The sequence below is a fragment of the Momordica charantia genome (assembly GCF_013281855.1).
Source record: "Momordica charantia cultivar OHB3-1 chromosome 9 unlocalized genomic scaffold, Mcharantia_2.0 BLBB01000009.1, whole genome shotgun sequence".
NCBI lineage: Eukaryota > Viridiplantae > Streptophyta > Magnoliopsida > Cucurbitales > Cucurbitaceae > Momordica > Momordica charantia.
Genome location: NW_028275167.1, coordinates 15459910 through 15486402, shown reverse-complemented (window position 1 = coordinate 15486402; position 26493 = coordinate 15459910). Strand labels below are relative to the sequence as shown.

General features: G+C 38.0%; 1 protein-coding gene across 1 annotated transcript in view; it reads left to right on the top strand.

Annotated features, from left to right (window-relative positions):
* The window catches only part of LOC148209060 (uncharacterized), an 80613-nt gene that overhangs the window by 3246 nt on the left and 50874 nt on the right, over window positions 1-26493 (top strand). Inside the window, 1 exon segment of the mRNA XM_088117405.1 lies at window positions 50-299. Coding sequence (XP_087973531.1) covers window positions 50-299 — 250 coding nt within the window.

Genomic DNA, 26493 nt, shown 5'->3' with positions numbered 1-26493 from the left:
TATTTCTAAGAATATTAACTCTTGGGAAGAAAGTTTGCCATTTGTAGAGTTTGCATATAACAGGGCAATTCATAGTACCGCACATTGTTCTCCTTTTGAGGTTGTTTATGGATTCAATCCACTTACACCCCTTGATTTGCTTCCTATTCCATCTAATGAATTTGTGAGTGATGCAGCCACAAGTAAGGCCGATTTGATCAAAACCTTACACAAAGAGGTCAAGGAGAGGATTGAAAAACAGAATTCGAAAGTTGCTTCACGTATTAACAAAGGACAGAAAGAACTGATTTTTCAACAGGGTGATTGGGTTTGGATACATTTTCATACGGAGCGCTTTCCCTCGAAATGGAAGACAAAGTTACATCCACAAGGGGCTGGTCCTTATCAAGTTCTTGAAAGAATTAACAATAATGCATACAAGATTGATCTTCCAGGTGACTTTTCAGTAAGTTCTACTTTCAATGTTGCTGATTTGAGTCCTTTTTTGATGTAGGTGATGACTTATCTGATTCGAGGACGAATCCTGTTGAAGAGGGGGAAGATGATAAGAATCATGGTGTTCCGCACGTCTCCACTGGACCTATTACACGAGCCAAGGCTAAGAAGCTTCAACAAGCATTCCTTATTCACGTACAAATTTGGATAGGCTCAGTTCAACCTTTATTTCAGATGCTGCAAAATAATCCAAGAGAGGACGATGTTGTGAAGGTCAACGTTTGCAAGATTGACGTTGTGCCAACATTTTAAAGATTCAATTGTTGTTTCTAAGTCATCAAATTTTGCTTGTAATTTTTGAGTTTTTGGTCTTCCAAATTATGGTTTCAACTTTAGAGTTCAATTCTGGGAAGTTATTAAGTAGACCAATTGTGGTCATTACTACTTATGGGTTTTATTTTGGAAAGTGAAGGGTTGGGGGTTTCACTCATATAATGGCTATAAAAAGCCTCATCCAAGCTAGGTAAAAAGGCAGATTTTAGCTGAATGAAATTTGATCTCTCAAGAGACATTTTCTTTAGAAATCTCATTGTCATTTCTAAGGTTTCTTGCAATTCTTGTGATAGATTGCATTTTCAGGCATTCAATCTAGCCTTGATCGAGTTTGATTGTGGAATGACTCATTCTTGAACAAGATCTCCATTCTTGCTTCTAGATCTTTGATCATAGAGGTAATCAATTTCTAGCCTTTCTCTTGGTTGATTCTAACTTGTTTAAGGAGGTGTTAATTTCTTTGATTCAAGGGTACTTGCTCAACAAAAGCTTGGATCATTGGGCTGAGAATTAGGATTGCCTTATCACATAGACTATAGACGCTTCAGGTTATAATTACTAGAACATTATCCACCTGTATATCAAATATATACTGTATATAAATATACATTGTATATCAAATATATACTCTATAATTAAATATATACTGTATATCAGTTATATACAGTTCCAGATACATGACATAACCTTGGATGTTAGTTTATTAGATTTGGGTTCATACAATTCTAAAAGAAACATCAATAACAATTTTATTGAATAAATATTTGTTTTACATTTATAAACCACAAGTTTAGAGCATAAAACTGAACAGGTGATCCACACACAATGTCAATATGTCCTTTGCATAATTGGTCCTTTTACTCAATGTACAAACCAGGGGCTAATATTAGTGGATTGGAAATCCACTGCCACCTGTCACGCACCCAGACCTGACCTCCAATGAAGGCAAAACGAGATATTGTTACTTTGGGATCACCAGGAGTTTGATAGGGGGAGTTTGAAGGCCCCCATGAAGCAACACTCTAACTACCCAACTCAACCACTACACTTCCTGCTCCGTGATCTCCAGAGAGGATATCGTGGGCAGTTAATATCCAACCGTTAGCAGACTATAAATACTCTGGGTAAACTGACTTGAGGGTACACGTGAATCTCGACTTGACTTTGAGAATAAACCAGTTTAAATCTGTACTAATTTGAGCGTCAGAGTGCTCACTTTTTTTTTCAGATCATTTCTCATTAGTTATCGAGACTCATGTGATGTTTAGGTGAGATTTTTTGCTTAAACACGTGTTTTCTAATTTGGAAAGATCCGTGTGTCGAATGATTCACCAACAGGTGGGGTTTCTTCTTTTGGCTTCCTAATTTTGTAAAATATATATTTTATAAGAGAAAATATATTAAACAACCCAGAAAATCGCAATTAAAGTTAATCGAGAAGAAATGATGAATAAGGAAAAATATTGTGAAAAGACTCCAACAAGGGGGGCATGAGCTGTAATATCACAAAATCTATATATATGTTTCTGTTTACATTTTGAAAAACTTCTTCAACTTCTCTCGATCGTCAAGAACTATAGAAGAGCTCTAATTGGAAAGATTTGAACTCCTCACGTACTTAATAATGGGAATTTGAAATGTGGAGATTATGATATTTTTTGCAGGTGAAGAAATAGGGAAAGATGTATTTTACAATTCGTTGGTAAAATAATCGTAAAAAATTGGTGCGAGTTTACTCCAATATATTTAATGAATAACAAACTATATTTTAAGGTATTTTGCTTCTTTAGGGGTGTGAAGTTCAATCCTGCAAAGAAAGAAAGAAAAAAAATGTGACTTATATGAGTAGGGCGAGAAAACTTAATCTTACCGTTCTGGTCAAATTTTTTTGGGCAACTAGACTATTTAGTGCGACCTGAAAAACTAAAAGTATCCAATATCCTAAAAATGGCTAACTGGCACATGTACTTGGATTCGCTCATCTAACTTGGACAAATATACCTTGAAGCACAATGACAAAAATTATTATACAATTATTTGTTTTTTTTTTTTGTGACAAATATACCGTTAAAACAACCCTTTAAAATTTTAGCTTGATTTTTAGGAAAAGTAACTTCTAGATTTAACTTTTAGATTGCATTCTTTGAAATTCCAGATTTAGAAAAAAATATAGAATCATTCAACTTTTAGATATAGGAAAAATCTTGAAATAAACTATCAAATACTAAATTAAATTGCAGTAAAGTAATAAAATTTGATATAGAAAAGTATGATATTGAAGTTTTAAAATTTGATATAGAAAATTTGAAAAATAAAAAACATAAATAATTATCGTACCACATGATAGTTGTCCTCGTTATGCACAAAGAGACCTTTCTTCTTCCCCAACTATCAATTTCCATTATTTTCCCCCCAAATATAATACCCTCGATTTCTATTCTTCCATTTTATTTTATCCTTCTTCCATTGTAGGGTAAGAGAGCTCGTTGAGGGTAAAAGCGTGTTTATGCAAGGATTTGCACAACGTCAAACTTGGTCAAGATCGAACTTGGTCCTCGCTCCAACTAAGAACTCACTGGGAAGACCTGCACAAGGGGGCAAAATCTCCGACGCTCCAGTCAGTAAGTAACTCGGACTCAATATTAATTTTGAGGAGAAATTTCATACCTGATGGTGAAATGAAGTCTTATATTTATAGGTTTAGGCTGCGACAGGGGTTACGACAGGCGGTTACCATGGTTGGAGTTAAGATCGGAACTGTCGGGTTTGACCATATTGAACCCGGGCATTTTTACTCATATTGATAACTTAATGCTGGAGATAATGACAAAGTCATCCACTTCGGAGAGTTCTAAGGTAGAGTTGCATGAAACTTAGTTTGGGGGCATCTCCCCTCACAATGAATCCCCGTCCTCCACGTGGCAATCTGGTTTCTACCCCCAAATATTAGCCCCCTCTCTGCCAGATTCGAGCTCGATCTAGCAAAGAAATTGTTTTCCTGAGAAATCAATCCACGTGGCGACTTCCGGACTCAAGATATTAAACATTACCGTTGGAAAGCCTAAAAAACGGAACCGTCATTCAGCACATTCTCGAGTACCTTCGTTGTTCAAGCTTCTTCTAATCTGGATCGTTCCTTTTAAGACACGTGTTCGGTTGAGATTGAATTTCGGGGTACTATAAATACCCCCAAGACTTCAAATCCATTCTTCACACTTCCTGAAATCTTGTAGTCCAACCTGAGCAGTTCGGAACTTTACTCTAGGTCAGTCACGTACTTCTGCTTTTGTTTTGTAATTTTGTGTTGAGTCATGTCTACGTCTTTTAGCTCGTCAAGTTCATCTAGTAGAAGTTCATCTAACAATGTAGCTCGGAGTCAGAGCCCTTCGCCTAAAAAGGCTGACTCTATAGAGGAGTTCGCGAGTAGGTTAATGCTGGAGAACTACCTCGGCCCTCTCCACAAGAGGTATAGCATTCCGGACGACATCGTCCTTAGGTTCCCGAGGAAGGGGAGCATGCAGACAACCCCCCCCTCCCCCGAAGGGTACGTAACTTTGTACTTGAAATGTTCGAGTACGATTTCCGCCTGCCTGTTCATCCTCTCGTGCAAGAGTTCCTAGCTCGAACTAGGCTAGCTCCTGCTCAAGTGGCCCCCAACGGATGGGTGTCGTATTTAGTTTAGTTGTACTGTTTTGGTTAAGGCGTCGTGAGGTAGACTAGTTAGAACTCCCCAGGACTGACCAGCTCTTAGCTTGTTTCGAAGTTAAACGAATCTCTAGGAAGCCAGAGCAGTACTACTTGTGCACTAGGAAAGGCGCGAGAGGCATCCTCAAAGGCCCGACCTCCATAAAGAAGTGGGTCGAAAAATGGTTTTATGCCTCCAGAGCATGGTTGGCCAAGGACGAGTCCGACCAGCCTTTCCACAATGTCCCCCGTAGGTTTGGGAACTTAGGTAAAGAGTAGAGTCTTTATTCGCCTTTTATTGAACTTCTTCACACTCTAGACCATTTTTTCTTTGTTTTACAGTCACCATCAGACCAGTCCCTCAACTTTCTTAGTCAACATTTGACATCCTAAAGTTCTACAAAGGCAAGTTCAAGAGCGGGAGAAAGCTCAACACCTTCTTAACCGATAAGCTCCTTTTGGTGTCAGGTTTGCTCAACTACAATCCGCTGCTCGTTCCTCTCGAAGCTCACAGACCCAACTCAGAACTCAATAAGTCATACTCGAACCTTGGTTCAAATACTTTAAAGTTCTAATTACCCAATTTATTTGGCTTCAAATTTATGCAGCGATGGTCTGCGGATTTTCCCAAGGCGTGAAGCACAAGCGTCCCAATCAGGGGGTTGCTTATGCTTCAAAAGGGGCGCCCAGCCTTATGGTGGTGGATCTTCCTACCGAGGTTGAAGTGGTGGAAGTTCACCTAGACGCGACCACGCCGAAAAGAACGAGAGGGGCTGATGTCGTTCAGGATCAAGAGATTCTCGACGTTTCTCCTATCAGGGAGTTTCGGAGACGGGCTTCACCCAAAAAGTGAAAGAAGAAGAAGCGCAACACTGCTTCTTTGGAGGACGTGGTGGAGGAGGTTTGAGCTACCCACGGGACAGCCCCTTTGAAGGACTAGTCGATGACCCGACAACACAGATGGGTGGCACCTCGGACATCGAGATGAAGTTCCGAATCGAACCTTCGAGCGCTGGGGTGAAGGAGAGAGCCATGGAGATGTCGGGCTCTTTCTTCAACCACTACTAGAGGAGAGCTTCCAAGTTCGTCAACGCTCCTGGATCAGCCATCCAACGATTGTTGGACTACACTGCCGAGGTAAGACCTTATTTATTTATCTTTTGGTTTTGTGCGATTCATCATCAAAGGTTGGACTAACCCTTTGCTTTTTGCTTTACCATTATGCCCAGCTACTGCCTGCCAAACAGGCATCATGATGAAGGTCGAATTGAACGGGCGAGACCTCCTCACCATAAGGAGCCGGAGGCCTCCTCGGTTGCTCTAAAGACCGCTGCTACCTTGGAAGGGGAGCTAAAAGAGGCCCGAGCTGAAGCACAGACATGGAAATTTACCTCCGAGGCCAATAAGGCTGAGCTGAAGAGCATCAAGGCGGAGGCTGATCGCCACATGGAGGCTTTGAGGGGTGCCCACGCCATGACTAAGGGCTTGGAAAAGGAGAAGTTTGTCCTTATCAAGCGCAACGATCAGCTCGAGCGTAGCGAAGGTGACGTTCGAGTCGAGGTGGAGAAGCTGAAGGCCAAGCTGGAGCTTGAGAGGTCCAAACTCGGCAACGGAGTGCTTCTGCAGGAGACTTTTCACCAGCACCCCGACTTCGATGGACTCGCCAAGGACTTCAGTGATGCAGGCTTCAAGTTCTTGATGAAGGGGGTCAAGGAAATGGCCCCGAGGTCGATCTCTAGTCCACTAAGTTGCGGTATGCTAGGAAGTGGACATCAGGTCCCAACGAGACTCCCAACCCTCAAAGCTTGGTGGACCACTACCTAAAGGATCTCGACTCTGACGCTGAGCTCGAAGAAGGAGAAGGCGCAAGCTTTTCCTCTCAAGAGGTCGACGGGGCAAGCCTTCCGCCACTGGGGTAATTTCTTCCTAAAGGGCTGGGCTCGTAGACTAGCAGGAGCATGACATTCTAGCCTCACAAGGTGAGCTCGAGTCGCACCTCGGAAGCAGTTGATCGGCTTTGTATATTCTTTCTGTTGTCTTTCCTTTCTACTTTCTTAACTTCAATTGCTATGTAATGGGTCTCGAGGTCTATATGTCTCGACCCAAACTTTTGAGGCTTTTAATCAAGTCAATTTTAAACTTTAATTCATTCGCCTCGAACGCGTAGGTTCCCAAAGTTTGCACATAGCACCTCAAACTTGTAAGTTCTTAAAGGTTTGAATTTTTACTTAAGTTTTGGTCCACACCTGGTCCTTATTTAATTTCATATCAAACGCGTTGTTAAGAAACCCTTGAGAGTTGGATCTAAGAACCTTGCTAACGAACAAGACCCATAGAACTCAATCCCAAAAACCCCGAAAACAAGTATGGAATCAACCCAAGGAAAAGTTTTAGAACGGATTACCTTGATGATCAATATCAAGAGTAGAGAAAACTTGTTTCTAAACTCGTGATTCGAATCACTCCACAAGAGGTATGATCAACACCGCTTGAATGATCCTAAGATGCAAATTCTAAAGACACAAGAAATTGCACAAGAAATGGGAGATAAATCTCTCAACCAAGCTAATGAGAAAACTCACTTTTCATTCAACTTCAAATTGTGTTACAACAAGACATCTCAAGGCTATATATAGCCATCCTAACAAGCCATATGAAAAGTCTTAAGCAAATGAAAAGACTTGTAACTTACAAGAAATGAAAAGACTTGTAAATGAAAAGACATAACTTACGAGAAATGAAAAGACAAGCAAATGAAAAGGTTAAGAACATGGAAAGCCAACCAAAATAATTGCAATCCCGTCCATAATGAGGGATGTGAGTGTTTGACTTGGTTTTTGAATTGAATGAGTTGACTTTGACTTGTCTTGATGGAGTTGACTTTGACCTTGACCAAGTGGACTTTAACTTGCCATAAAAACACTTAAAAATGCATAACTTGCACCAAATTGAAGTGCATAGTTCTAACTTCTTGCACATCTTCCTTTATTTCTCTTGTCGAGTTCAAGAACGCTTGGACACGAAGTAGCAAAGCTTGTTGAAGTTTCCTAGCTCTCGATCTTGTAATCGGTCCATGAGGCATAACAACGGTAGCTCCTTGGTTCATATCATCCTCCCCATCTTCAGAAGGATTCGTCCTCGAATCGAAGTCATCAACTACATCAAAAGGAGACAAATCAGAAACATTAAAGGTAGCACTCACTCCATACTTACCTGGCAAATCAATCTTATAAGCATTATCATTGATCCGTTCAAGGACTTGAAAAGGACCATCGCCTCGTGGTAGCAACTTAGACCTTCGTTGAGTTGGAAACCGTTCCTTTCGAAAATGTACCCAAACCCAATCCCCTGGCTGGAAAACAAGGAGCTTGCGTCCTTTATTGATGCGGGAAGCAACCTTAGTGTTTTGCTTCTCAATCCTTTCCTTAACTTCTTTATGTAGCCTATGGACAAGATCAACCTTTGTGCTAGCATCATAACTCACAAATTCATTAGGAGGCATAGGCAACAAATCAAGTGGGGAGATAGGATTGAAACCATATACAATTTCAAACGGTGTGCATTTAGTAGTACAATGGACAGCCCTATTATATGCAAATTCAATTAATGGCAAACAATCCTCCCAAGTTTTAAGATTTTTATCTATGATTGCTCGAAGCATGGTAACCATTGTCCTATTTACTACCTCAGTTTGTCCATCAGTTTGGGGATGACAAGTAGTAGAATAAACAAGTTTGGTTCCCAACTTTCCCCATAACACACGCCAAAAATGACTTAAAAATTTTACATCGCGATCACTAACAATAGTTCTAGGAATGCCATGCAAACGAACAACTTCCCTAAAAAACAAATCAGCAATCAATTTAGCATCATCGGTTTTATGGCATGGTATGAAATGCGCCATCTTGCTAAACCTATCAACCACTACAAATATACTATCCCTACCCTTCCGAGTTCTTGGTAAACCAAGGACAAAATCCATAGAAATATCAACCCAAGGAGTAGTAGGAACAGGCAAAGGTGAATATAAACCATGTGGTTGTAACCTAGACTTAGCTTGTTTGCATGCAATACAATGCTTACACACTTTATGCACATCATGCTTCATCTTAGGCCAATAAAAATGTTCAGCAAGCATATCATAAGTTTTAGAAACACCAAAATGAGCCATTAAACCACCCCCATGAGCTTCCTTTACAAGCAATTCACGAATTGAACAAGATGGAATGCAAAGTTTTCCTTTTCGAAACAAAAATCCTTCAAACAACATGTAATCATCAACAACAAGTCCTTTTTCACACGATTCAACAAAAGGAGCAAAGAACACATCATCTAGATACAAGGACTTGAGATGTTCAAATCCTAAAATCTTAGCATTCAAAGTATCAAAGAGAGCATACCTTCGTGATAAAGCATCTGCAACAATGTTCTCCTTACCTTGTTTATACTTAATCACATATGGAAATGTCTCTATAAACTCCAACCACTTGGCATGTCTGCGATTCAGTTTGCTTTGCCCTCTCAAGTGCTTTAGGCTCTCATGATCCGTATGAATGACGAACTCCTTTGGCCAAAGATAATGCTGCCAAGTGTGCAAAGCTCGTACCAAAGCATAAAGTTCTTTGTCATAAGTTGGGTACCGCAAAGAAGCACCACTCAACTTTTCACTAAAGAACATTAGTGGCTTATGGTTTTGCATTAGTACAGCCCCAATTCCAATCCCACTTGCATCACATTCAATTTCAAAAGTCAAATCAAAGTTCGGTAAAGCAAGTAGAGGAGCATTGCACAACTTATCCTTTAAAACATTAAAAGCATGCTCTTGGGATGTACCCCAAACAAAAGGAACATTTTTCTTTACCAATTCATTTAGAGGTGAAGCTAGGGTGCTAAAGTCCTTAATAAAACGCCGATAAAAGCTAGCTAGCCCATGAAAACTTCGAACCTCCCCAACATTCGTGGGAGTTGGCCATTCGCTAATAGCCTTAACTTTCTCACTATCCACCTCAACTCCTCGACTAGACACAATGAAACCAAGAAAATTAACCCTTTCCATGCAAAAATTACATTTCTTTAGGTTAGCATACAATTTCTCGTTTCTAAGTGTAGTCAGAACAGCACGCACATGCATTACATGATCTTCCAAAGACTTCGAATACACAAGTATATCATCAAAATAAACAACCACAAATTTTCCCAAATATTCACGCAATACATGGTTCATCAACCTCATGAAAGTACTAGGAGCATTAGTTAAACCAAAAGGCATAACAAGCCACTCATACAATCCATATTTGGTCTTAAATGCAGTTTTCCATTCATCTCCAACATTCATACGAATTTGATGATACCCAGATTTCAAATCAATCTTAGTAAAGAGACTACAGCCATGCAATTCATCTAACATATCATCTAACCTAGGAATAGGATGACGATATTTAACAGTGATCTTATTAATGGCCCTACAGTCTACACACATTCTCCAAGTTCCATCTTTTTTAGGCACTAAAATAACAGACACACTACAAGGACTAAGGCTTTCGCGTACATACCCATGAGCTAACAATTCATCCACTTGCCTTTGAATTTCTTTGGCTTCAGTAGGATTAGTCCTATAAGCTGGTCGGTTAGGTATGGTAGCACCTGGAATGAAGTCAATCTTATGCTCGATGCCACGAAGTGGTGGCAATTCCTTGGGCATCTCCTCGGGAAACAAGTCCTCAAATTCCTGTAAAAGAGAAACAAAAATACTAGGCAAGGAGGTGTTAAGCTCGTAACAAGATCCTTTGTACAAAAGTACAAGAACAGTCCGTTTCGCCATTAAAACATTCCTAACCTCACTTGAACTAGCATACAAGCTCACCGTTTTGGCTTTTCTCTCATTTTTCCCACTAGGCTGATTGCTACTCCCTTGCTTTTCACTCAAACTTTTTTTTTCTCTCAACTCATTTTCTTTTGTTTCTTTTTCACTTTTTGCTTTTGCATCAGCCTCTTGCCTCTTCTTTTCAAGTTTGCATTGATCAACATGCACATCTTTTGGTGACAAAGGTACAAGAGTAGTTTTTCTTCCATGATGAGTAAAAGAATAGCGATTGGCATACCCATCATACATTACCCGACGGTCAAATTGCCAAGGTCTACCCAACAATATATCCCCGGCATGCATAGGTACAACATCACACAAAACATCATCAACATATTTTCCAATAGCAAAAGAAACAAGAGCTTGTCTACTCACCTTTACCTCCCCACAATCACTCAACCATTGAAGTTTATATGGTCTAGGATGTGGTTTTTGTCTCTAAGTTAAGCCTCTTGACCAGAATAGAACTTACAACGTTGGTACAACTACCACTATCAATAATCACACTACAAGGCACAGTTTGGACAAGACACCTAGTGTGAAATAAGTTCTCTCGTTGGTCTAGGCCATCCTCCTTAATTTGAGTACTGAGAGCTCTCCTAGTGACTAAGGACATATGTGTAGGGTCCTCTTCACTATACTCCTCACTCTCACATACACCATTGTCGTCCTCTTCTACCTCATCTTCCTTCTCATCTTCTGTTACAAACTCTCCTTCTCTAATTATCATAGTTCTTCTATTAGGGCAGTCTCGACTGTAATGTCCTACTCCTTGACATTTCCAGCATTTAATATCCCGATTCCTCACATTAGGTTCATCAACTTTCTCTTTCCCCTTCTTGGAACTCTCTCCTTTCTCAAACTTTTCTTTTGGTTTCTCATATGCCTCTCGATTTCTAAGTTTAGAATCAGCACTCTTACTATCCGTTTTCCATGTAGAAGATGAATGGGAAAAGGGCTTAGTAGAATACCTTTGAGATCGCCTTTGGAGCTGCTTCTCAATTTTGATGGCAAGGTGCAACATCTCTTCGATGTTAAAGTAAGGTTGTAGATCAACCTTATCCGCAATCTCCTTGTTTAAGCCATTAAGAAACCGTGCCATGAGATTCTCCATGTCCTCTTCAAGATCCAGCCGATTCATCAACGTATCCATCTCCTTGTAATAGTCCTCCACAGACTTACTACCTTGTCTCAACACTTGGAGCTTTTGCGCTGTGTCCCTGTGGAAATGTCTAGGAACAAATCGCCTCCTCAACAACTCCTTGAACTCATACCATGAATCGATTGGCGCCTCAAGGTTTCGTCTCCTAATTGACATTAATTTGTCCCACCATGTTACTGCATAATCTTTGAATTGAGCAAGACATAGTCGTACCTTCTTTTCTTCACTGAAATTATGGCAATCAAACACGAACTCCACTTCTTTCTCCCATTGAATGTACGCTTCCGGATCAGTCTTACCATAGAACTTCGGAAGTTTTAATTTGATGTTTCCCAAGTTTCGATCAACTTGAGCATTCGCTCGTGGGGCTCTTTGGAAATTATGATAGCCTCTTCCCCGGCCTCTCCCTCGATCTAAGCCACGACCAACGTGTCTATCACCCCCTCTTGGACCCGCTAAAACTGTAGCCTGATCGTCCTCCCAATGATCGGATCCATCACCTTCATACTCATCCTCATCCATAACACGTGGTGGTGGAGGTGGTGGAACTCTCTCCTGAGCTTGGTTTTGAGTCTCCAACCTTCCTATCCGTTCTGTCAATGCCTCCATGCTACGAATCATTCGTTCAACAGTTCCTTCTAGCGCCTCTCTCCTCCGGGCATCAGAAATATTGCCTTCATCTCCAAGATTAGCCATGCTGTAAAAACAAAATAGAGTGACAAGAAATGGACCTCACAAGCACTCCCTCACTAATTCACTCGTTAGTGAAGTTCACTCGTGTTTAACCCTCAACACTCAAAATAATGTATCGCTCCCTTACAATCTCTCCCTCACAACTTAGTACACTCTTATGCACTTCAAACAAATCGGTAAGTGAGTCTAGCAAAGTTAAAAGCTATGTGCATTTCAAGTGGTTTAGACAGCACATAAGAACTCAAACAAGAGTGTGATTTTGGGAGTAACCCGAATAACAACAAAGAAACAAGTTAAGAAAAAAATAATGGACAGAGTTATAATGGAAGCTAGAAAGAAACGAAAGTAGAGTTAAAGATAAAGATGGTTGGGAATTAAGCAACAAGGAAGTAGCATGAGATTTCAATGCAAGGCTACACAAAGAAGTAATGACAAATGGGGTCTTCTATGTTTTTTTTTTCTTCTTTCTTTCGTTTTTTTTTTTTTTCAGTTATGGATCAGCAAAAGCACAATAATGCTAACAATAAATGCTTTCACGTTCAGTTTTTTTTTTTTTTTTTATAAATCAATCAGCAAAGTGCACGAATTTCACCACTAAGAAAGTCGAATCATAAGACTTCAAAGAAGACAGATTTGTAGATAAGATCCAGATCTATAATAATGCAGAAGACGAAAATTGGAAAAGATGAATGGAATTGATACTTTTTTTTTTTGTAATTTTTTTGACAGAATGCATATGCTTAGATATAATAAAACATAAGCAAGGAACACAGAATTCAAAGAGATAAATGCAAGGAAACATATATCCGATCAAAGAGCCTAATGCTCTGATACCAAAATGTTAAGAAACCCTTGAGAGTTGGATCTAAGAACCTTGCTAACCAACAAGACCCATAGAACTCAATCCCAAAAACCCCGAAAACAAGTATGGAATCAACCCAAGGAAAAGTTTTAGAACGGATTACCTTGATGATCAATATCAAGAGTAGAGAAAACTTGTTTCTAAACTCGTGATTCGAATCACTGCACAAGAGGTATGATCAACACCGCTTGAATGATCCTAAGATGCAAATTCTAAAGACACAAGAAATTGCACAAGAAATGGGAGATAAATCTCTCAACCAAGCTAATGAGAAAACTCACTTTTCATTCAACTTCAAATTGTGTTACAACAAGACATCTCAAGGCTATATATAGCCATCCTAACAAGCCATATGAAAAGTCTTAAGCAAATGAAAAGACTTGTAACTTACAAGAAATGAAAAGACTTGTAAATGAAAAGACATAACTTACGAGAAATGAAAAGACAAGCAAATGAAAAGGTTAAGAACATGGAAAGCCAACCAAAATAATTGCAATCCCGTCCATAATGAGGGATGTGAGTGTTTGACTTGGTTTTTGAATTGAATGAGTTGACTTTGACTTGTCTTGATGGAGTTGACTTTGACCTTGACCAAGTGGACTTTAACTTGCCATAAAAACACTTAAAAATGCATAACTTGCACCAAATTGAAGTGCATAGTTCTAACTTCTTGCACATCTTCCTTTATTTCTCTTGTCGAGTTCAAGAACGCTTGGACACGAAGTAGCAAAGCTTGTTGAAGTTTCCTAGCTCTCGATCTTGTAATCGGTCCATGAGGCATAACAACGGTAGCTCCTTGGTTCATATCACGCGTAGTCCTTAGTAGCGATAAAATTAAATAACACGGATACCTTTATTGGGACTAGTCCTTGTATTTACACATTTAAAGGATAGTAACGGTTTAGGTGCTCTGAATTCCACGGGTGTAGGAGTAGTTTTCCCTCGAGGTCGGCCAGCATATATGTCCCAGGTCGGACTATGCCTTTGACTTCGAATAACTCTTCCCAACTTAATTCCAGCATGTCTACATGCTTCTGTACTTTCCGAAGACCTAGGTGTCCGATCTGGAAGCCCTCAAGGCCGGACTCTTCCTCGTTCGTTGCTTGCTCGTAATAATCAATTCTTTCGGTAGGCATACCGATCTCCACCGTCATCACTGATAATTCTCCAAAAGAGAGTTATTTGTGGAATAATTCATATAAATTAGCTAAGGATAGCATCACTAACATCCAATCTACACTGATTTTGTGCAAAGAATGTTATAAATTCACTATCTTCCTTATTTTTTATGATGATATTGAGAGTTATAAAGAACAACCTAGTTTTGAATGTTTTGCTACAGCATTGTTGATAATGCAGTATCGGAGTCAAAAAGGCAGAAAAAGACAGAGTTGACATTTACAGCTTTTACCTGAGAAATTACTGAGTAAAACAGAAAATTATTTGATAGGCTGAGTTGGGGGCCACTTTATCATTTGTGTTGCCCTAAAATCAAGAGGGATATAAAAACTTGCTTTTAGGATTGCCTCTAAAAACTCTGTAACATTCCCCATCCCATCACTTCACTCTCACTTGAAGAAAGCTCTCAAGAAAACCGTTGAAGAAGACAACAAAGAGAGAAGGGCTGCTATGTTTCTTCACTTTCTTCTTCTTTTGTACTCTTTAGTGCCCGTTTTGTATTTTCTTCTTCCCTGTATGACGTTGAGTAGCTAAGTTTATTTGTAAGGGGGAGGATGTTGTGAACTTGTTCTTGGGCTATAAACTTTGTTTTGGCTTTAATAATGATATATATACTGAGTGAAGTTGTTTTTAACGTTTTATTTTCAGTGTGTTTGGCCAACATATTGAAATATCTTCCTATTAACTCTTGGAAACTTGTAATAGGAAGTGTTTGGCTTCAACTCGTGCTAGATCTACTTGAGTTTAGAGTGTGAGTACTTAGGAATAATGTGGGGAAAGGCGTGTCGCCTGTGGACTCACATGGAGTAGTTCGTGTTGGGTGTGTTGTCATAAACTCGTAGTTTGTATTTATATAGAAACAAATGTATATTCAATAAAGTTTTATTCAATAAATTTGTTGTTGAATTCATAGCATTGCATTATCCAAAATCCAATAAACTAAACATCCAAGGTTATTATTATGTAACCGGGACAGTATATATATTGGGTATATATTTGATATACTGGGTATATAATTGATATACCCCTGATATACGAGGTATATATTTGATATACCCCTGATATACAAGTGGATAATGTCTCGTGAATAACCTAAAGGGTCTACAGTATATGGATAAGGCTAGGTACCTTATCCTGGCAATACTATGGATACGACCCACTCTGTAAATGTTACAGACAACTCGATACAGGTCGTTCGTGTGGAGACTGAACGAATGTGAATCCCGGAGCGGAAGCGGACTGTTGTTCGTGATATGTGGGTAACAAAATCAAAATGTGCAAGAAGGAAAAAAAGGGGAAAAATTATACCTTTGAAGAACTTTTCTTCAATGAATTTCCCTCAAACACCAACACTGAATTTGATACGAATCAATTTGTGACTAATTACAAGAAGCAAAGCAAAGAAGATTCAAGAGGCTTTCATATTACAGCTTCAAAGGCTAGCTAATGCACACGAGGAGACAAAGATTTCTGGGACCAAAATTCTTTACAATGTTAATTTAATGAGTAAAGAAGAGAATGGAGCAAAGATGGCACGGAAAAGTTGTCTATTTTGAGAGATGGCACGGAGGACAAAAAAACTGTGCAGATTTGTGAACAGGTGCCTTTGCAAATTGCACCTCTTGGGAGTTTGTGATGTCAAAGCTTGTCAAATCTCATCCAAACGTAAAGCGCCTCCTACATGTGATTTCCAAGACAATTTAAAGCAATTCTACGTTTTTGGATTCACATTTAGTTTTCTACTTTGATGTGCAATCATGTTTTAATTTGCATGTCTTATTTTCTACAATTTGCATTAAATAGGATTTGAAAGACTTTTGGTGTTCCTCATGTTGAACGACCCTTTGGCCTATTTAAAGGCTTGCAATCACCTTGTTTTGGAGATTAAACATATTGAAATTCAAGAACTTTTGTTCCTTAACACTTTTAGTGTTTGCTTCTTTCAAATCTTGCTTTAGGTTTGATGTTAAACCGATTCGTTGGATTAGTCTCGATCAAGTTAATTCTGGAGTGAGTCGTCTGAGGATCTAGGAGTGACCATCGTAGATTCTAAGTCCGATCTAAGAGTGATTCATCTTCTAACCTTACTATTGGTTGGAATCATTCGGTAAGTTAGTCGTTTTTGTGAATGTTTGCAAGGATCCTAGAAGGACCTCTAGCTTTGTAAACCCGAGCAACCTTGGCGCTTATCATTTGGTATCAGAGCATTGGTCGACATCCTTTGGCCGGCTCTAGAGGTGAAATATCTTTACTTTATGTAATTTTATTTTTCTGTTATTTTCCTTTTTCGAAAGTAGTTTCTTACAAAGTGTAACAAGACATAACTTGTCTTGAAATTCCTTTATTTTGCTCTCGGATCATTAGTAAAGAAAAAAAAATTAGAAGCAAAAGAAAAAAAAAAGGAAAAAAACAGAAGCAAAAGAAAGAAAAAAACAGTAACAAAAAGAAAGAAAAACAGTAGCAAAAAGAAAGAAAACCGTAGAAAAAAAAAGCATTCGAAGATCCGAGGCACACGAAAAGTTCTTTTCATTATGTTGTGTTTTATTTAAATTATCAAGTTTTTTATCCTAAGATTGAGTTGTTGTAGCCTTAGTTTGTAAGAGTTGATCATTGAATTAGTTATATCAAGCTTTGAGCAAGATTGCACCAAAATTTAAGCCAACCCTTACATCTTTGACCTAGTACCAAAAGCCTACCCTTGAGTGATAAACACGAGTTTCCTTGAGTGAAATCTTGGTGAGAAGAGTGGTAAGGTCCTTATTATCATTATTATTGTTTCTAACAAAATGGCACAGGATGGAGTACCACAAGTACCGCAAGATCCTAACACGGTGATTCTTCAAGCAATTCAAGGAATGATGGAAATGATGATGGAAGATAGACAAGAAAGGAGAGCGCAACAACAAAGAGAAGAACGAGCCTTACAAGAAGATGATGCGTTTGACCTTGCTGAACAAGAAAGACAAGTTGGAGGAAGAAGAAATGGGAGAGGAAGAGGACGAAATAACTTTGCCAACGTTATGCAACCTAGAAGATTGGAAAGATTAAATGAAAATAGGGATGGTGAAGTTAAACTCAAAATTCCACCCTTTAGTGGAACGGCGGACCCCGATGCTTTCTTGCAATGGGAAAGGAAGATAGAACATGTGTTTGATTGCTATACATATAGTGAGAATAAGAAGATGAGACTTGTCATTGCCGAATTCATTAATCATGCTAATGAATGGTATCAACATCTCAAATCTGAGAAAAGAAGGAAAGAGGAGTTTCCAATAGAAACTTGGGAAGAACTCAAAGAAGCCATGAGAAAGAGGTATGCTCCCAAACATTATAGAAATGATTTGAAAACTAAATTGCAAGCTTTGAGGCAGGAAACAAAAAGTGTTGCTGAATATTATCAAGAGATGGAGATTTTAATGAAAGAGGCAAAAATCCGAGAAGAAGAAGAAGACACCATATCTAGATTTCTTGGAGGTTCTTGCTCATCCTATTGATAGAAATCCATCACCTTACTTGGAAGATATGTATCACCATGCTATCAAAATTGAAGATCAATTGAGGGAAGAAAAGGAGTATTCCAAACGGAATGAATCCATGCAACCAAAAGAGAAGTTTGGTGCTGTCAAACGAGTGGAGATCGAGAGCTCCAATACTAAAAAGAATCAAGCTCCAAAAGAGATAAAGGGAGAAGACTAACTTATATATTAATATTATTAATTAATAATAATAATAATTAATATATATATATATAATAATTAATATATATATATAATAATTAATATATATATATATAATAATTAATATATATATATATAATTTATTAATTAATCATATTAACTAATAAATATAATTAATTACTAATCCAATTAATAATTAATTAATTAATTAATATATATATATATATATCAAATAAATAATTAACCCTTAATTATTTATCACATGAATAGAATCATATTCTAAAACATTTTTCTCGATTAACCTATAGTTCTAATGTACATCATATGCACATTATTTTTAACCTATAGTTTTAATTTTATTTGAATCTCATTCAAATAATTTCTCTCATAATATATAGTTTTGATTTATAATTAACTATATATTATAATGTATCAATATACATATAATCCCTTAAGTAATTTGAACAATTCAAATTCTTCCAAAAACTTGATCCTCATTTTACCCGTTACGAGCTAGAAGAGGACATAATGGACCTACAGATCAGAAGCTCCAACGATGCAAGATAAATCGGTCAAACTCATTGACCGAGTTAATCAAGATTTGTTAACTACGGGTCATTCCACTAAAGACCCGCAGTTGCACTCTTCTCACTGCAGAATGTTTTCGTGTCCATGGATATACGACCATTAATGACGAGTCAATCCTTCACGAGTGCTCGTAACTCAAGGTGGGTCAAATTACCGTTTTACCCCTGAGTTACATCTTACTCCTTAAATACCACTGCTCCTCTAATGAACAACTCGGTTATGGTCCAACCAATAACCGGAAGTCCCTCTCGGGTAAATGAGAGGGTGGGGCCCTTTGTTCAAGTCCCGGAGTCAGCATTTAAGGGAACACTCATCTACTCCCCTTAAGTCGGAGAGGAATGAATTCCATCTTGTAAACTTATGTTCCCAGCTCCCCACTCGGTCTCGTCCCCAAAATGGTAGGAATGTTGAGTTGGCAACTTGGGCCACTCTCACCCATACAGATCAAAGGACGAGCCCTCACGGGCAGAAGTCCATAACTCACTCAGGATTGAGAATGAGTTGCCTGGTCATCCTAAGAAACAGCAATCTATTAGTTAACGGTGTTACATCTATAGATTGGCTATTTTGTGGTCCGGTTTTATACAAACTTATTGTATAGGATACCCCCACTCGCATGTCTCCACACGAACGACCTGGATCGAGTCGTTTGTAACCTTTACAGAGTGGGCCGTATCCATAGTGTTGCTAGGATAAGGTACCCAACCTTATCCATATACTATAGACTCTTTAGGTTATTCACGGGACATTATCCACTTGTATATCACGGTATATCAAATATATACCTCGTATATCAGGGGTATAACAAATATATACCCAGTATATCAAATATATACCCAGTACATATACTGTCCCGGTTACACTAAAATAACCTCGGATGTTTAGTTTATTGGATTTTGGATAATGCAATGCTATGAATTCAACAACAAATTTATTGAATAAAACTTTATTGAATATACATTTGTTTTACACAAAATACAAACTACGAGTTTAGGGCAACATACCCAACAGAGACATGCGAGTGGGGGTATTCTATACAATGAGTTTGTATAAGATCGGACTGCGAAATACTCAATTTTTAGATGTAACGTCGTTGACTAGCAGATTGCTATTTCATAGGATGACCAGACAACTCATTCTTAATCCTGAGTGAGTTATGGACTCCTGCCAGTGAGGGCTCGTCCTTTGATATGTATGAGTGAAAGTGGCCCGAGTTGCCGACTCAATATTCCTACCATTTTGAGGACGAGACCGAGTGGGGAGCTGGGAACATAACTTCACTAGATGAAATTCACTCCTCCCCGAGTTTAGGGGAGTAGATAAGTGTTCTCTTAATTACTGACTTCGGGACTTGAATAAGGGCCTCACCCTCTCACTGGCCCGAGAGGGACTTCCGATTATTGGTCAGACCATTACTGGGTTGTTCATTAGAGGAGCAGTGGTATTTAAGGAGCAAGATGTAACTCAGGGGTAAAACGATAATTTCACCCAGCTTGAGTTACGAGCACTCGTGAATGATTGACTTGTCATTAATGGTCGTATATTGATACATTATAATATATAGTTAATTCTAAATTAAAACTATATATTATGAGAGAAATTATTTGAATAAGATTCAAATAAAATTAATATGAATAAGATTCATATTAAAACTATAGGTTAAAAATAATGTACATAAGATGTACATTAGAACTATAGGTTATACGAGAGAAATGTCATAGAATATGATTTCATTTATGTGATAAATAATTAAGTGTTAATTATTTATTATATATATATATTAATTGATTATTAATTAGATTAATAATTAATTAATATTTTACTATGATTAATTAATTATTATATATATATTAATTATTAATTTAATATTAATATTAATATTAACACTCCCCTGGTTAATTGCAGGGGAGTGGAGGGGAGTGGGGGAACAGTTATGACGTGGGGAGAACTCCCCACATCATAGGTAGTTATTACAGAATGGTTCTGCAAAATAACTATTGATACGAATCCATTTGTGACCAATTACATATATCAAAGGAGCAATTATTACAAGAAAGGCAAGGAAGATTCAAGAGGCTTTCACATTGCACCATCAAAAGCTTGTTAATGCACAAGAACCAACAAAGATTTTTGAGCCCAAATTTATTCATAATGTTACTTCAATGAGTCAAGAAGAGAATGGAGCAAAGATGGCACGGGAAAAGTTGTCTATTTTGAGAGATGGCACGGAGGACAAAAAAAGTGTGCAGATTCGTGAACAGGTGCCTTTGCAGATTGCACCTCTTTGGAGTTTGTGAAGTCAAAAGTTGTGAAACCATATTCAAATGTGAAGCGCCTCCTACAGCACATAGATAAGACCATTTGAAGCATGACTACGTTTTCTGATCCGCATTTAAGTGTCTAGAATGATGTGCAATCAAGTTTTAATTTGCATGTCTTATTTTCTACAATTTGCATTAAGTAGTATTTTGAAAAACTTTTGGTGTTCTTATGTTGAACGACCATTTGGCCTATTTAAAGGCTTGTAATGCTCTTGTTATGGAGAACTTAAGATTAAAACATATTGAAATTCAAGAACTTTTGTTCCTTAACACTTTTGGTGTTGCTTCTTTCAAATCTTGCTTTAGGTTTGATGTTAAACCGATTCATTGGATTAGTCTCGATCAAGCTAATTCTGGAGTGAGTCGTCTTAGGATCTAGGAGTGACCATCGTAGATTCTAAGTCTGATCTAAGAGTGATTCATCTTCTAACCTTACTCTTGGTTGGAATCATTCGGTAAGTTAGTCGTTTTTGTGAATGTTTGCAAGGATCCTAGAAGGACCTCTAGCTTTGCAAACACGAGCAACCTTCGCGCTTATCAACTATGCCCAACGAAGAAACTCTCTCTGGGAACACTCTCTCAATCCCTCTTTTTCAAAACAAAACGCTCCCACAAGCAACGATTTGGTACCCAGAGGATTGCACGGAAGATCATTTGGTCGTGTCCGGGAGATTGAACCATTGAATAAGAGTTCTTTAAAGGTAAGAGAAAACATTTTCCCCTGTATTTTCATCTTTGCACCTTTGATTTTGTTTTGTCAAAATTAATGAACAAATATCCACTTTTGCTCCGGGATTCACATCCCATCAATTGGTATCAGAGATGCGTTGATGTTCTGACTTTTCGGGAGAAAAATCGGTGTTTTTGGTGGGTGTTTTCATATTTTCGAAATATGGGTTTGTGGGTTGGAAAATTTTTGGTTTTTGGCATGTAGGTTGCAATTTAAGTCTTGATTTGATCATGTCTGTCGAGTTTCTGTATCGAGTCTGTAAGTCTGGGTCGCTCGAAAGTTTTTCGTGGCATCGGATTGGGCGAAAAGTAGCAGAAAACAGCGAAAAAGACGAAGCCGACCGCGCAGACAGCGCCATGGCGCTATGTAGCAGCGTCATGGCGTTGCGACGACAGCACACAACGCCACGGCGCTGCATTGTAGCGCCGCGATGCTGTCTAGCGCCATGGCACCATGCTATAGTGTCGCGGCGCTACTGTTGTAGCTTTTTGCTGCAGTAGCGTCGTGGCGCTACCCTTCGGCCCCGAGGCGCTGTCTCTGGTGTTTTTCGACGTGTTTCCGTGGCTCCTGTTCGAGGACGGTTGCGGTCGTTTTCTTATTTTTTTGTATAATTTTTCTTTCTTATGGTGTCAAAAATTGGTCTAAGTTTGCTATTTAATTATGCATTGTGAATGTGTATTTTTAATTAAAAGCATATTGCATATCATGCTATATAGTTTTATAATCCCACCAGAGCTTACATGTATAATATGTATATTTGATATATAATATGTATGTATAATCATGCATCATATTGTTATAAATGTTATTAATGCATGTTTTATTTTCATGATTAATATAAGTGTTGTATTAATTGATACGAATCCATTTGTGACCAATTACATGTACCAAAGGAGCAATTACAAGAAGCAAGACAAGAAGATTCAAGAGGCTTTCACACTGCACCTTTAAAAGCTTGTTAATGCACAATAATCAACAAAGAGTTTTGAGCCCAAATTTGTTCATAATGTTACTTCAATGAGTCAAGAAGAGAATGGAGCAAAGATGACATGGGAAAATGATATGAACCAAAGTGTCTTAGTCTTCAAAGAGTTAAAGGAAGTTGTTGGAGAATCCTATGTCCAAGTTGACAACAAATTGGAGTTGCATTAAATGCACTCTAGTGTCATTTATGGCAACCTCAAGTGGCATTGAATGAAGTCAAGAACAAGTCCAACTTCATTTACTACAAACTCAAGTTGCATTAATGGAAGTCTAAGTTGAACTCAAGATGCATTAAATGAACAAGACTTCAAAGTACTTGAAAGTAGTTCAAACTCCAGTTCATTCACTCTTGAAGGGTTACAAACTCTTGGTTTTATGGTGGAGGAGTTTCATTCTCGGATTTAAAGCATGTTTAATTGTATTTTCAGTTTTAAACATTTCATTTATGTGTTTTAAGTTTTATTTGTGTTAGTGGTGGTTATGGTATTGATCTAGTAGGGAGTTACAAACTTTACAATTATTTTAGGTTACTTGAAGGGTTGTTTTGGAGGCTATAAATAGCCTAGCTTGTTCCCTTGGAAAAACAGATTTTGATGATTGAATGAAGTTGCTATTTTGCTTCAAAAAGCCTAGAGCTTGTTTTTCTTTGCAATTCTTGAGTGTTAGATTTGCATGCTAGAATCATTCAAGTAGTCTTGATCAAGCTATTTGTGGAGTGGTTCGAATCTTGAGTTTAGAAACAAGTTTTCTCTACTCTTGATATTGATCATCAAGGTAAATCCGTTCTAACTTCTTCCTTGGGTTGACATCATCTCGATTTGGGGGTTTTAGCATTTGTGATCTAGGGGTTTGCATAACCATAAGGGTTCTTAGATCCAATTGGCTATTGTTTTCTTATCAGAAAAGTTGTCTATTTTGAGAGATGGCACGGAGGACAAAAAATGTGTGCATAATTGTGAACAGGTGCCTTGGCAGATTACACCCCTTGGGAGTTTGGGAAGTCAAAGCTTGTCAAATGTCATCCAAATGTGAAGCGCCTCCTACAGCCCATAGATAAGACCATTTGAAGCGTGACTACGTTTTCTGATCCGCATTTAAATGTCTAGAATGATCTGCAATCAAGTTTTAATTTGCATGTCTTATTTTCTATAATTTGCATTAAGTAGTATTTTGAAAAACTTTTGGTGTTCTTATGTTGAACGACCATTTGGCCTATTTAAAGGCTTGTAATGCTCTTGCTATGGAGAACTTAAGATTAAAACATATTGAAATTCAAGAACTTTTGTTCCTTAACACTTTTGGTGTTGCTTCTTTCAAATCTTGCTTTAGGTTTGATGTTAAACCGATTCATTGGATTAGTCTCGATCAAGCTAATTCTGGAGTGAGTCGTCTCAGGATCTAGGAGTGACCATCGTAGATTCTAAGTCCGATCTAAGAGTGATTCATCTTCTAACCTTACTATTGGTTGGAATCATTCGGTAAGTTAGTCGTTTTTGTGAATGTTTGCAAGGATCCTAGAAGGACCTCTAGCTTTGTAAACCCGAGCAACCTTGGCGCTTATCATTTGGTATCAAAGCATTGGTCGACATCCTTTGGCCGGCTCTAGAGGTGAAATATCTTTACTTTATGTAATTTTATTTTTCTGTTATTTTCCTTTTTCGAAAGTAGTTTCTTACAAAGTGTAACAAGACATAACTTGTCTTGAAATTCCTTTATTTTGCTCTCGGATCATTAGTAAAGAAAAAAAAATTAGAAGCAAAAGAAAAAAAAAGGAAAAAAAACAGAAGCAAAAGAAAGAAAAAAACAGTAACAAAAAGAAAGAAAACCGTAGAAAAAAGAAAGCATTCGAAGATCCGAGGCACACGAAAAGTTCTTTTCATTATGTTGTGTTTTGTTTAAATTATCAAGTTGTTTATCCTAAGATTGAGTTGCTGTAGCCTTAGTTTGTGAGAGTTGATCATTGAATTAGTTATATCAAGCTTTAAGCAAGATTGCACCAAAATTTAAGCCAACCCTTACATCTTTGATCTAGTAGCAAAAGCCTACCCTCGAGTGATAAACACGAGTGTCCTTGAGTGAAATCCTAGTGAGAGGGGTGGAAAGGTCCTTATTTTGTTATTTTATTGTTCTAACAAAATGTCACAGGAAGTACCGCAAGATCCTACTATGGCTATTCTTCAATCAATTCAAGGTATGGTGGAAATGATGAGGGAAGATAGACAGGAAAGAAGGGTGCAACAACAAAGAGAAGAACGAGTCTTACAGGAAGATGAAGGTATGTTTGACTTCGATGTACAAAAAGAACTAGTTGGGAGTAGAGGAAGGAATAACGTTGCCAACATTATGCAACCGAGGAGATGGGAAAGAGTAAATGAAAAGAGAGATGGTGGAGCTAAACTCAAAATTCCACCATTTAGTGGAACGGCGGACCCTGATGCTTACTTGCGATGGGAAAGGAAGATAGAACGTGTATTTCATTGCTCTACATATAGTGAAAATAAGAAGATGAGACTTGCCCGAATTCATTAATCATGCTAATGAATGGTATCAACATCTCAAATCCGAGAAAAGAAGGAAAAATGAGGATCAAATAGAAACTTGGGAAAAACTCAAAGAAGCCATGAGAATGAGGTATGCTCCCAAACATTATAAAAATGATTTGAAAACTAAACTGCAAGCTTTGAGGCAGGGAACAAAAAGTATTGATGAGTATTATCAAGAGATGGTGATTTTAATGGAAAAAGCACACATTCGAGAAGAAGAGGAAGACACCATGTCTAGATTCCTTGGAGGTTTGAATCTGGAAATTGTTCATCATATTGATAGAAATCCACCACCTTACTTGGAAGATATGTATCACCATGCTATCAAAATTGAAGATCAATTGAGGAAAGAAGAGGAGCATTCCAAATGGAATGAATTCATGCAACCAAAAGGGAAGTTTGGTGCTGTCAAAAGAGTGAAGGCCGAGAGCTCCAATGCCAAAAACAATGAAGTTCCAAAGGAGGTAACGGAGAAGACTAATTCTTTTAAATGTTGGAAGTGCAAAAGGTTTGGACACATGAGCAAAGAATGTGTCAATAAAGAAGTCATGGTAATAAGAAATGGTGTCGTTGATTCAAATGATGGTTGTGAGAAATATGATGCAAAATTTGAGGAAGAATCTAAAGCACATGTTGATGAATTTATTAAACAAGATAGCAAACATTCTGATGTTGATGAAAGTGAGTTGAAAGAAAAGAGAGAAAGAGAAGAGTTAAGAGAAAGGAATTCAAAGGAGAAAGAAGAGGACAAGAGCAAGATCCAATCCATTTTTCCACATAAGCCAAATCTTATGACATTGTTGCATAAGGACCCTTACTATCAAGCTAACATACTTTATCCTAGTGTTTCTACTTTTCTAAGATTTTTGCAGGAAGTTCCAACTCTTCAAATCAAGTGTGGTCGAACACAAGTAACGATGGAAGCTATGATGGAGCCAACGAGAGTTATCCTATCATCTACTCATGATCTAAAGATTGTATTACAAGGTAAGTATAAAATAGATCTTGATTTTGAAGATACTAACTTGCTTCCTTATTGTGTAGGTAACCATGAACAAAAGAAACCTAAAGTGAAAGGCATTGTGGAAAAGTATTTGTCTAAGAAGTCGCATAAAGAATTCCATGGCCGAGAACGCAGAATTGTATGTTGGAGAATGCAAATGCAAAGTACCAAATGGAGGAAAAACAAATCCAAGAAAAATGTAAACAAACCAAGTGATTGGGTTTGGAAGCACTTTTGGAAGGAACGAAAAATTTGTCCAAGTCCAACCATGAGAAGACTAAGAAGGATGATATTACATCAAGACTTCAAGATTGCACTTCAAGGAAGTCAAAAAGTTGTGTTAAATCAAGAAGGCAAACAAGAAGGCGCCATATAAATTTTCAAGAAGAAAGAAGTGACAAGTCCATGGAACACCCACAAGGTAAGGAACAACTTG